The sequence below is a fragment of the Pseudopipra pipra genome, chromosome 2 (genome assembly GCF_036250125.1).
Source record: "Pseudopipra pipra isolate bDixPip1 chromosome 2, bDixPip1.hap1, whole genome shotgun sequence".
In the NCBI taxonomy this organism is placed as follows: Eukaryota; Metazoa; Chordata; class Aves; order Passeriformes; family Pipridae; genus Pseudopipra; species Pseudopipra pipra.
This window is the reverse complement of record NC_087550.1, coordinates 60,553,898-60,565,557: the sequence shown is the minus strand read 5'-3', so window position 1 is coordinate 60,565,557 and position 11,660 is coordinate 60,553,898. Positions and strand designations below refer to the sequence as shown.

Genomic DNA, 11,660 nt, shown 5'->3' with positions numbered 1-11,660 from the left:
TGGGCCACGTCTCTTCTCCCTCGTAACCCAGTGGTGCTCAGCAAAGCCTGTTTTCTCTGCATAACAAACTACGGCATTAAATGCAGTTTAACACAGTGAATTAGGTAACCCGGGGAACTTAGAAGCGGAAGGAAGCTGAGTAGAGCCCTCGGCCACGGGGTGGTGAAACCGCTATCGGGTGGCGAAGCAGCCACCCATTTCTGAACGCGACCGGTTGTTTCCGCCGGTTCTCCTCGGGCTCCTGCCGGGATCAGCACCTCTCACGGCCCCTGTGCCCTGACCGCCGTTCTCCGACGTCCCCCGAGCCCCTCCCGCCGCGCCGCCGGGCGGCCCTTGGCCGGCCATCCCCGCTCGGGGGAGGCGCGGCCATGGCTGGGCCCTGAGGAGCGGCGGCCCTGTCGGTGCAGCAGGTGCAGTGAGGCCTCCGACTGCGTTCACAAACCGAGGATCTGTGCTGCAGATGAACACTGCAGTGGTTTGTTTTATAAAATTCTGCAAGCAAGCGTTCTAATTCTCAGTGATTAGCTTTGAATGTCTACCCATTCACAGGTCTACCCACCTGTTCTTCCTAAGTGAAAATGAGCCAAATGAAATAACGTATTGATCGGCGATCCCACGAGAAATCCCTTAGTATTGTTTCATCAACAGGAATTAAATTAAAATGAAGATAAGACAATTCACTTTTTTTTTTTCCTCTCCCCTCTAGTTCTTCACTTTTGCCTAAAATGGCCAAGCAAAATTCTCCATCACTGGTTGAAGTTGTAAAAGAAGTTGCAGAGCGGCAGCATTTGCAGGCATCAGAGATAGAAAAAAGCAAAACAGTTCTTTTCCAATTGCAGGTAATAAGCCTTGTTTAGAGTAGTTTAATAATTTTTTTCTTTAGATGAAAGAAGTTAGGTGAAGAAGTGTTCCTATGAAAAAGAGAAGCTGATAGTAGAATTTTTTCTGGGCAAGTGCAACTGTAAGGCAGATACTCAGATACATTTAGGCTTAGTCAAAACTGTGGATGTGTGCTGTTCTTTGTAAGGCCACAACAGAGCCAAGACTTCATTAGAGCAGTTTCTGGTTTTTACTTGGGAAAAAAAAAAAATCCCCAACAAATACTGAGCTGAACACACAAAGCAAATCCACAACAACTAAATGCAAAGTTAGGTCTTTTAAAATTATTTTTTATAGTGATTTCCTAAGATATGGGGTGGGGGAGAGGAGGAGGGTGGGCAAGGAAGGATTTTAAAACCATTTTGTTTTTTTTCTTTTTGGCAGAATTTCACCGGACTATATAATCTTTTTGACACAAAATGCCTTTTTTTTAAATGTGTGTTTGAAGTGGATATCCTAAATAGTCATTAAATACTGCCTTTATTCAGTACTGTTAAGTAGAACACTGCAAGAAGTTTTCTTCCCATAATATAGTAAACAAAAATTATTGTCACCACACAATTTTAACAAAGGCATCTGTTTTCACAAAAGCCCACAGAACTTTAGAGCCCTGGGTAATTAAGTTAGTTCATTTGTTGTTTCCTCTTTTATACCTATTTCTTTTTCTTTCAAAAAAGACCAAACCCTAGGAAATTTCATACAAACATTAATGTTAGAACAGCAAAATTAAATAATTAGGAACTTTTAATCAAAATGCAGAACTGCTTTTTCATCTTTACATCAATTCCCATGTGTACATGTCACAGAAGACGTGGAAAACAATAATTTCCTTTCCAAAATTTAACAGCTTTGCCACTAAGATCTCTTGCTTTCCTATCCTCAGTAAAAGGTGGCTGGCAGTGATAAAATCCTGTAAAACTGTAGCCCAGCATTTCTAAATTAAAAGTCACGCAGGAACTTTTGTTCTTAACAGTTAATAATGTCTTAATCTGTTCAAGACATTGAGTAAGAGATTTCATACCACTCGTAATGCTTCCATTAGGGAAAAGATAATAGGCGACATAAATCACAGTGCTAATTATCTCACTTAGTGCACTACTGTTGGCAGGAACTTTGGGTGGCATTCATCATAGCTAACTTGCATGGCCTACAAATCAGATGCTAAGCCTGTATTAGTCATCTAGGCTCCCTTGCTAGTCATCTAAGAGAGAGAAACATTTCTGAGGCAGCACTTCAGCCCTTCCATCTTAGATTTACGTGTAGATGTGTGGTCAGGGAGGCGGTTTAGTGTTGGACTTGTGCTGGGTTAAGGGTTGGACTCGATGATCTTAGAAGTCTTTCCAACCTTAATGATTCTGTGATTTCTTAAGATGGGTGGAAGTACTACTTCTGCTTTTGTTCGCTTCTCATCAGTGAGATGAAGAGGCCTTTTTAGGGCTAGATACATATTTCTTGTGGGGTTGAAAATAGTGGGGATTAATCCAACTTTCAAATACTACTGTGATGAAGGCAGAATTAAAAACCTCAGTAGAACAGGCTAGTTAAGCTCCATCACCTAGAACACCACTTTGTTTGTGTAGTTTTGTAAGTGATTTTTGGCATCTTTAGTTATTTTTAGTCCAATTAGGACTTCACCAGATTTCAGCTCTAAAAAAACACTAGGATTGGGTTTGATCTACCACATTCTATGTATCTAGCAAATATGAGAAATTTAAAGTAAGTTCAAGGATACCTTATTTCATATTTTAGACTCAATCTAAGGGGATAAAACTAAGTATTCTTGCATTGTGCCTCTAAGGTGATGATTTTAAGAAATGGAACTCTAATTATCTTCCATTCAAACCACTTTATGCAAGTTAAAAAGAAGATTATGTTGAATAAATATAAATTAATTACAGTGTTTAACTAGACACTTCATATCCTCCCAAAGAAATGTTCTTAAAATACCACTGAAATGTTTTACAGGCAAAGTTTCAGGAACTAGAAAAGGAAATGAATTCTATTCTGTTAGAACAAAAGACAACAGAAAAGGAAATACATCTGCAAGATGATGCCATAGAAGTGACAAAATATCACTGTGAAAATCTGGAGGCCCAAGTCAGAGCCCAGTATTCTGAAAATTTAAAGCTGAGGTGTGATGCAGAAACAGTGCAAGAAGAATTTGAGATGATACTTGCAAGAAATAATGAATATCGGGAAAAAATAAAGAATCATAAACAACTCTTTTGGGAGATGGATAATAAAATGCCAGTTATGATTGAGCTTGCTAAAAAGAAGGCTATTGTTGAAGAATTAAAGACAAAGAAAGAGGAGTTAATGCATGATCTCCAGAATCCAGAAGGATCTGTAATAAAACAAGTACAGGTATTATATTTCCTTTTTTAATTTTTTTTCCTTTTATGTGAAATAATTTTGACATAGTTTTTATAATATGGTTATTTTGTCTGAGATGTTTGTGGTTCATGGGAGATTGATTACATGAGAATATAGATAATTTATAATGCTACATTAATTAAAGAAATTTTTCCTTTGGTATGCAATGAAAAAAATCAGCCATTGTTATCTCTATATTTTTGTAAAAGACAGGTTCATTGCGTGTGATCGAATGAACTCAGATATGAAAAAAAATTACAGAGCTTTTTATCATTGGATAAACTTCCGCAGACACTTTTCAGAATTCTGTGAAAGCTTGCCATATTGTTACATTTTTCATGTAAGATCACACTATTCTTTAAACTTTCCTGTCAACAAACTACAGTTGAGCTGTTTGCCAAAAGGGGCAGATTTCATGAGATGGTGATAGAAAGAAGAAGAGGGCAAAAAAAAATTTGTTTTATTATTTTAGTCTAACGCTGTTGTTTTTACTTGACCCTAATTGCAATATTTATTAAGCACTACCACATATGAATTTTTCTCCACAAAATCTTGCCAGTATATGAAGTTGGAGTATGAAGTTGGAATGGAATCACAGATGTTGTATGAAGTTGGAATGGGATGAAGTATGAAGTTGGAATGGGATCACAGATTTCAAGTCTGATGTAACTTGCATTATAGAAAATCTGGTGTTGCTCTGGTGTTATGTAAATGGATGAAAATTTGTTTGTACAATAGACCCTTAAATACTGATAAATAAAGACTTATTAACACTGTATTTCCCTATGAGAAGGAAAAATTTATCTCAAATATTGCATTAAATATTCGTTGCTTTTTCAATAAATTATACTTTAAACAAAATAAAGACTGCCAAAATGAGTTCAAAGGCCTATATTGTAGTTTTCGTATTTGAGATCAAGAATATATATTCTTACATGTCTAAACCCATATTATAAAATATTTAATTATTAATTTTAATTAGTCTTCTTAAATTATTATTAATTTAATTATTATTAATAGGCTTATTGTGAAATTGTTTATTATAGTTCTTTTTCTAATCTCTATTAGTGGAGTGAGACTGTTAAAATGTGACATTTTTAATAAGCTTAACAGATGTACTGTGCCACATTTCAAGGAGTGGATTTCTGTATCTTAACTTACATCTGCAGGAAGAAATTACACTTCTAAAAAGTGAAATCACAACATTGAAAGATTTCATCAATCAAAAAACAGATTTGCTGGAAGAAGAGAAAAAAAAGCATGCTAAGCTTAGAAAAGAAATTGAGGTGAGTCATTTAAATAAATTTTAATTACAGTTCTCCTGACAGAACGTAGATAGTGCAAATGAAGTTTGAAGTACTTTATACATCATTGCTGGCCATACATTGTTCAAGTATATACAGTAATTATGCTATCTTAAACTCTGGGTACTGGCACCCTTTCTAAAATTCAGAGTTTTATTCCTGTCTTGAGAAAAATCAAAGTTAAGAACATTTTTTCTGAAGTCTTTTAAGAAGGAATTCAGCTGTGAAATTTTAGAATGATGTCCTGAAAAGAGAGGTCACTGAATGGTAATAAAGCAAAATGTGTCTTTTAAAATTTCTGTAATACTTCTGAAATACTTTAAATTTCACTGCTGATTTGATTATTCATGACTTGTCTCGTGGTTCCTGATGACTCATCAATGGGACAATCAATTGGACGAAGAAAATGGACTTCCCGTGAATCTCTCTAATTTGAGCTGACATTAAATTAGGAATAACACAGAAGCTCCTAATTAACTGCCAAGATAAAATTCTGATAAATGGTTAAAACCTTCTCTTTTAAATAATTGAGCTATATTTTATATTTTGTTTCTTACTAAAATTCTCTGTATGTCTAGATAGTTTTTAGTTTGGAGTTTCACATAATTATTCTTGTTAGTTCAAATAAATGCCACAAAATTTAATTAGCAAAGCTTGGTACTATAAAGATGAACTGATCCAAGGCTAGGTCTATTGCCCATTGTAAAATGTAGGAGGAAGAAAGAATCATTTTTCATGTGATAGGGAATGGCAGAGAATTTTTGACCTGAAAAGCAAAACACAGCTGCTTTAGAATAGGTCTGTGCTACTCAGCTTCTGAGAAAATATTTTATTAGCAAGTTAACATCCTCCTAAGAAAGTTCTCTAAACTCAAAGTGAAATCAGGCAGCCTAAAAATAATGTTCTGTTCTGTTACTGAAATCAATTTAAATAAGCAGTGAAGGTTAACCTGTTCTTTGGTTGTTTGGATTATACAATCTTTTTGTCTCAGAAGGAAGCAGGTTCAAAAACTAAATCTTTCAGGGTATTATTTTCTACTAAGAACTCTCTTTAAAACAATTCAATTTTTAATATAAAAACTGACAATGGATAAGCAGAGACATTTATACCCAGCAGTCCTCAGCACAACTTGGGAAAGAACATTCAAGTCAAGCACGGGAATAAAGTGAGATACTAGTCACATGGATGAGGTTCCATTGAGCTGCAGTGGTGGAATTCAGCTATAGACTGCTGACAGCTAAATGTGGTTGTTTGAATGCAAGTGACGACACATGAGTTAGGAAAGTTCCCATTATAGTCACTGGAGCTGTGGTTAGTGCAGCTGATGTGTTCTAGAGATCAATTCAGTCCATAAGCCTACGTGTTTACAGTAGGATGAATTGCACGGTATGGTCTTTCTAGACTTTATACTATACACTGGGTAGAGCAAACTGATCTACTGAAAGATGTCCCTGGCCATAGCCAGGGGTTCAGCGAGATGATCTGTGAAGCTCCCTTCCACCCCAAACTATTCTGTGATTCCATGATTAATAAATTTACAAAGAATATACGAGCTTCCAGGTTTCTGACCCTTCAGATAGAAGCAGGTCATTGCATCTGATCAATGAGTTTGCTGTTGCTTTAGGATTTCTGGAGCCTTTATTCAGCAATCATTTTAAGCACTCATCCAAATCTGCCCCTATACAGCCTTATACTTAAATACCTATAGAATTCCTGTTGAAGCCTCATTAATGGCTAAGCTGGCGTTCAAACAGGATGGATTGACTCTCATAGCCCTGGTGCTCCCACTTTGCTTCAGTATTATTTCTGGTTTCCCACAAAGATTTCCCCAGCTAAGCATATGGTGCAGAAATGTAATTCAGAATGCCTTTCTAAAGCAGCTGAATTTTGGAAATTTAAAAATTTTCGATAAAATACCTTTCTGCAAGAAAATTGGTGCCTAAGTGTCCTTTTTTTTTTTTTTTCCAAGTAAAGTCAGTGATCTGACATTGCTAATTAATGAGGTCTACAACTAATTCATACCTGAGATGCTTCTCATCAGTCAGGGTACTGATAGACTCTTAAGGTAGCCTGTGTACCTTTTCTCACTCCCTTTCCTGAGCACCATCCCCACCACCCGTCTCTTGAAGAGCAGAGCCTGTTCCCAGTCTTGGACAGGGATGTCAGCAATAAATCAGGGTGGTTACCTGTGTAGGGACAAGACTTCAGTCATAAGGACTAATTCAAGATGTCCACAAATAGTAGAAAATTTGTTGCTATGTAAAAATAATAAGAAAAAGAAAGTTCAAAAGACGGTCTCTGCCCGTACTGCCCTCTTTCCCCTATGTCAGTGTGCAACTACATTATTCTTGCAGATACTTGCCTATCCTATCCTTAAATGACCCCAGTGGTGGAATATCATGAGTGCCCAGACAATTTTTTCAAAGGGTTGACAAATACATTCACAAGGACAGTAAAAAGAGCAGTTTTTTCCCTCCCCTCTGTCCCGTAATCATGTTAGTGCTCCCTCCCTCAGCAGATGTGCCAGACAGTTCCCAATAATGATGCTGGGGACACATTTCTAAAAAAAGCAGATAATATTGATCATAGATGTTTCAGTGTCATACAGCGTAGTCCTAGTGACGTTCAGATCCCCCAAGCACTCATTCAGATGAGTGCATCTGACAGCATCCCTCGAAAAGTTGTGAACGATTATAGTGAAGAGTAAGGCAACATGAAGGAAAACAGCCCATCAGCAGTAAAAGGTGGCAGTGTAATTCATAAAACATCAGTGAGGAAGTTCCTTAGCTATATGTAAAATTTAGGCAGCAAGACTCGCAGGAAGTCACTGGCAGTGCTGTAATTCTGATGCAGCTCTACACCATCATGTGTATGTAAGGTACAGTGTAATACACAAGAGTAATTATACGTGACCACTCATATGCCATTCAAACTATGGTAAGCAAGCCCAAATTTTCATTAAGGGAATACCCATTATTTCCATTTTTATTATAGTCAATGCTTTTACAGAATGCAAATCTTCAGAGGGTTGTCTGCAGCAGCCATTGTTCTCCACGTAAGGCAGCAGTGAGGGCAAAATTGATACACTACTGCATTGCCACAGTATTGCCTGCCTATGAGAAACGTACCATTTTAAATGCAATGCAACTACAAAGCTCCTACTACAGCCATCTACATTACCTCATTTGTATTTTCATTCATAACCAAACACACTTGTCAAAGAATGATTTTTTTTTCCTTTCTCGCCTCTCATTCTGGAGCCTGAAATCTTCCATGTATGAAGTGTTGCTACTATGTGAGATGCTGACTCTTTGAGTGGGATTTACAATGTTAAATTTTAGACATCTACAGAACAGATACCCATACTGAACTCTTCATTTAAGGTCTTAGTGAGAGAGTTTTTCTTTCCTTATTGGGAAAGTGAGGCATGATTCATATTGTCCTAAAGCAGACTTAGATGAATGGCTTCCTAGATGTCTGTGTCTCTTCAGCAACAGAAAGTAAATATGTAATGACATGGTCAAATATCAGAATGTACCCTTGGACAGAGTTAAGGGAGCTGAACCCACCTCTGTAAATAGTTTTATTTGAATGAAATTGTGAAGTGAATTTTATTCTTTTTTTTTTTAGGTACAGAATAAAAGATATGATGCTATTTTAAAACGTTTGCATTGCCAACTGAACAAAGTCCATTCAAATAAAAGACAATGGCACTGGAACATTCAGCAGTTGGAGAAGAAGGCAACAGAACTAAGAAAGTGTCTTGGAGTAGTGGAGTTACAAAATATCATGTAACAAACATAACAAAGCTAGAATGTAGGTTATCTTTTCCAGGCAGGGGAGGCCTTTTTTCTGGAAATACTACAACTCTTAAATAGCATGGTAACTGGGCCAGACCTCATTGATTTCTTTCTTTTTAAAGTTTTTTGCACTTTCATTTTCTAGATTAAACTAAAATGTTTTTTTGTTTGGTTGGGCTTTTTCGGTTTGGGGAGTTTTGTGTTGTTGGTTTTTGGTTTTGTTTTTGGGTTTTTTTGTTTGGTTGGTTTGGGGGTTTTTTTGTGGGTTTTTTTGTTTGGTTGGTTGGTTTTTTCTGGTTTTTTGTTTGTTTTTTTTTGGTTGGTTGGTTTGATTTTGGTTTTGGTTTTTGTTTTTGTTTTGTTGTCACCAAAGGCCATCCAGGAAAAAAGTTATCGACACTTCTGGATGTTTTCAAAATATGCGTCAATTTTATCTAAAAAGTTATTTTTTTCTAAAAGTCAACCAAACAAGACTTGAGAAGTTCCTTTTTATTTAATTCGGTCTTTGAAGTTTGGGATCTACATTGTTTTCCCTACAGAGAAATGAATATCTTTGTATATTTGCGTTCCTGAGAGACCGAAGTTCTAGATCTTTTATCCACACTCCTTTTCATTGCAACTTACTAAGGAGCTCTGGAAGCTCTGATGGCCTGTATTTGCTGTGTGGGAAATTCATATAGCTGATGTAACAGGCTGTTTGCCCTGTGTCTGCCAGGATGTCCTAGCATGAGGACAAGGAGGACATAGGCTGTTCAGCTATAAAAGGCTTAGGAACAAGTACGCTCAGAACTGGGCTTCAAATAATCTGACTTTAACTGGTCTAATATGTGTTAGCAAAGAGGAAGGAGTAGGTTAATAGGGTACTACATCTGGATAGCTTTTAAAATGGAACAACTCACCCTCAACAGATAGGAATGTGTTATAGATGATTGATTATAGAGGAACTTATTATCTAGAGGATCTTAAATAACTAGTATCAGCCATCTAACATCTAAGTGTTTAATATTTGGTAAGATGACTCAACATAAATGACAACCTATTAAAAATTCTTGTTAAAATAGTAGTGAACAGTAGCCATTTTCCTTTGCCTTCTTTTTATTATGTGCTTGGCATTTGCAGAATTTACATACTTCTCTGCTCTTACACTTAAGGTAGTAGTTCTATTTGGACATAACTTGTAAAATTTATCTCTTTTATGAAAGTAGCTTTTTATTTAAGGTGTTCTCTTGAATAATTTAGATTTATCTTTATTTATATAAAATGAAAACTTAAGCAATTTGACTATTTACTCTGAAAATATGTTAAACCGCCTATATATTGTTAGCTTAGGAAAGCAAAGCTTAAAATGCAGTACTATTATTACATTCATATATTCATGTATATTTACATTTCCCTTAATATGTTATTTCCCTTTAATATAAAGTTATTTTAAGCAATATCCTGGCTCATGAAGGCGCTCTATCAACATTGTTAGACTCTGAAGGTTTTTTGCCATGATCTTTTTCCTTTGCAATAGTATCAACCAGTCTGCTTTCATTAAAACAATAAAGTAGAAATGAAAACCTCAGTATCCTATGCTATAGTAACAGTATGTCCTGAATATTGAATCTCATCAAGTATGTAGCATTACTGTAACATTACAACTGTTCATCCCTACACAGACTAAAATAGCATGCACTTGATGCATGTGTATCTTCTAGAAAGGGATCCAAATTTGAAAAAATCAGAGATTTTACTGTTATTGTTATTTTCAGTGATTAACTGCTGTTCTCTGGTTTTTCATGATTTCTAATTTCAACTTTTTCAGCCATCCAGTGAAATGAATGTACTTTATATGAAGTAGTTTCTCTCCATAAAAATACTTATGTACTGTCTTCTTGATGAGTTAAATAGTTCAAGAGTTCCAAAGTTATTGACTGTCAGATCTGACCAAGAGCTTTAGCTTAATGTATACCCCCAAAAGTGGTAAAATGCCTGACATTTTCAGGGGATTAAGACTATATGCCCTTAATGTACCTTTTACCACTAATATTATCTAGTTTTCATATTTAGTTTCTAATTATTTAAGATCCCCAACAATTAATGCACCAAAATATGTTTTGTATCAGTCACACAAATTACTTAAACCAAATTCACTTTAACATTTATTATCACAGTTATAAAATCACAGTTTAACCTTGCACTTTATTACCATTTGAAAACAACTCTAGAAAACAATCCAAACCTTCTCATGTAACAAAAATATCACACCTTGGTTTTTCTTTTTCACCAATGAAGATGTTCATTGTTACTTCCCTGGGTATTAGGGTGGTTTCTATGTATCAACACATACAGCCTGACTCACTCATATCAAATACCTTGGACTTACATTTTCCTTGTTCCTTTTCAAAAATCTCATTGTTTCAGTATCTCAAATTATTTTTATAGTTCTTTGTACATGTTTTGAAGTTGTTTAATATAATTTAACAGAAATGCATACAAGAGCTGTATTTAATACTCCTGTTAGTGCTCCCTTCTCCTATGGAGAGGCCTACCTATCATTCAAGGCCCAAGTTTTCTCATACTCCTTTTTGCTCATTGCAAGAGAGCTCACCTACTGGGGCCCTTGACCCCTTCATGGGATCTCAGCTAACAAAGGTGTATTTCTTCTTTTTTCTTTGGTGCAAAGCTTTCTTTTTTAATATACATATTTAAATGGACTCAGCTTATCTCAGTTGTGTCTCAAATACTCTGGTAACTACCAGGGATTCCCGGGTAATAGCTAACTCCATATCAAAAAGATCCCTGGCCATTTGTGATTCAAACTCATCTGTGCGTGCTAGAAAGGAGCTGCTGCATGGTTTAGCTGTATCCCCAAATGAATGGTGGAAGCTTTGGAAATTAAAGCATGCTTCAGCTCCTCAGCTTTCTTGCCACAAAATGTAGCTATAGTTCAAGTACTTAATATGTGTTTTGAATATGTATAACTGTTCTGCTCTCATTTAATTAAGAAATTATGCTAGAAAGAATTTTATCTTTAATCCCATATCAAAGAAAAATACTATTGTTGGTCATCATACAAATGCCTATGGAATTTAGTATGAATAACCCATTCATATGTTGTAGTTTCTTTAACAAATTCTTGGAAATGCTTTATCTAGTGTTTAGTCCATTTGACTTATGCTTTACTGACTATATAGAGTATGAACTTTATAATACAAAGTCCATGATGTTAAAAAGTCTGTTTCTTTTTCTGAAATTATTTGTTATAAGATATGAATGCTGACTGTTATTGTCATCTTGCATCACTGTCCTAGGTAATTGC

At 35.8% G+C, this 11,660-nt stretch overlaps 1 protein-coding gene across 1 annotated transcript; it reads left to right on the top strand.

The window, feature by feature from the left end:
- Nucleotides 1-329: 329 nt before the first annotated feature.
- Nucleotides 330-9,923, top strand: CCDC122 (coiled-coil domain containing 122). The gene is made up of 5 exons (XM_064645672.1): nucleotides 330-410; nucleotides 707-839; nucleotides 2,845-3,243; nucleotides 4,422-4,538; nucleotides 8,187-9,923. Exons 2-5 carry the CDS (start codon nucleotides 726-728, stop codon nucleotides 8,349-8,351), a joined length of 795 nt encoding a protein of 264 aa, XP_064501742.1. The 5' UTR covers nucleotides 330-410; nucleotides 707-725; the 3' UTR covers nucleotides 8,352-9,923.
- The last annotated feature ends 1,737 nt before the right edge of the window (nucleotides 9,924-11,660 follow it).

Bases quoted from the DNA above. Each gene is read 5' to 3' on its own strand.
- CCDC122 (XM_064645672.1), top strand. From the start codon at position 726: ATGGCCAAGCAAAATTCTCCATCACTGGTTGAAGTTGTAAAAGAAGTT. The intron at 840-2,844 runs GTAATAAGCCTT...AATGTTTTACAG, and splicing joins CAGTTCTTTTCCAATTGCAG to GCAAAGTTTCAGGAACTAGA. The intron at 4,539-8,186 runs GTGAGTCATTTA...TTTTTTTTTTAG, and splicing joins AGCTTAGAAAAGAAATTGAG to GTACAGAATAAAAGATATGA.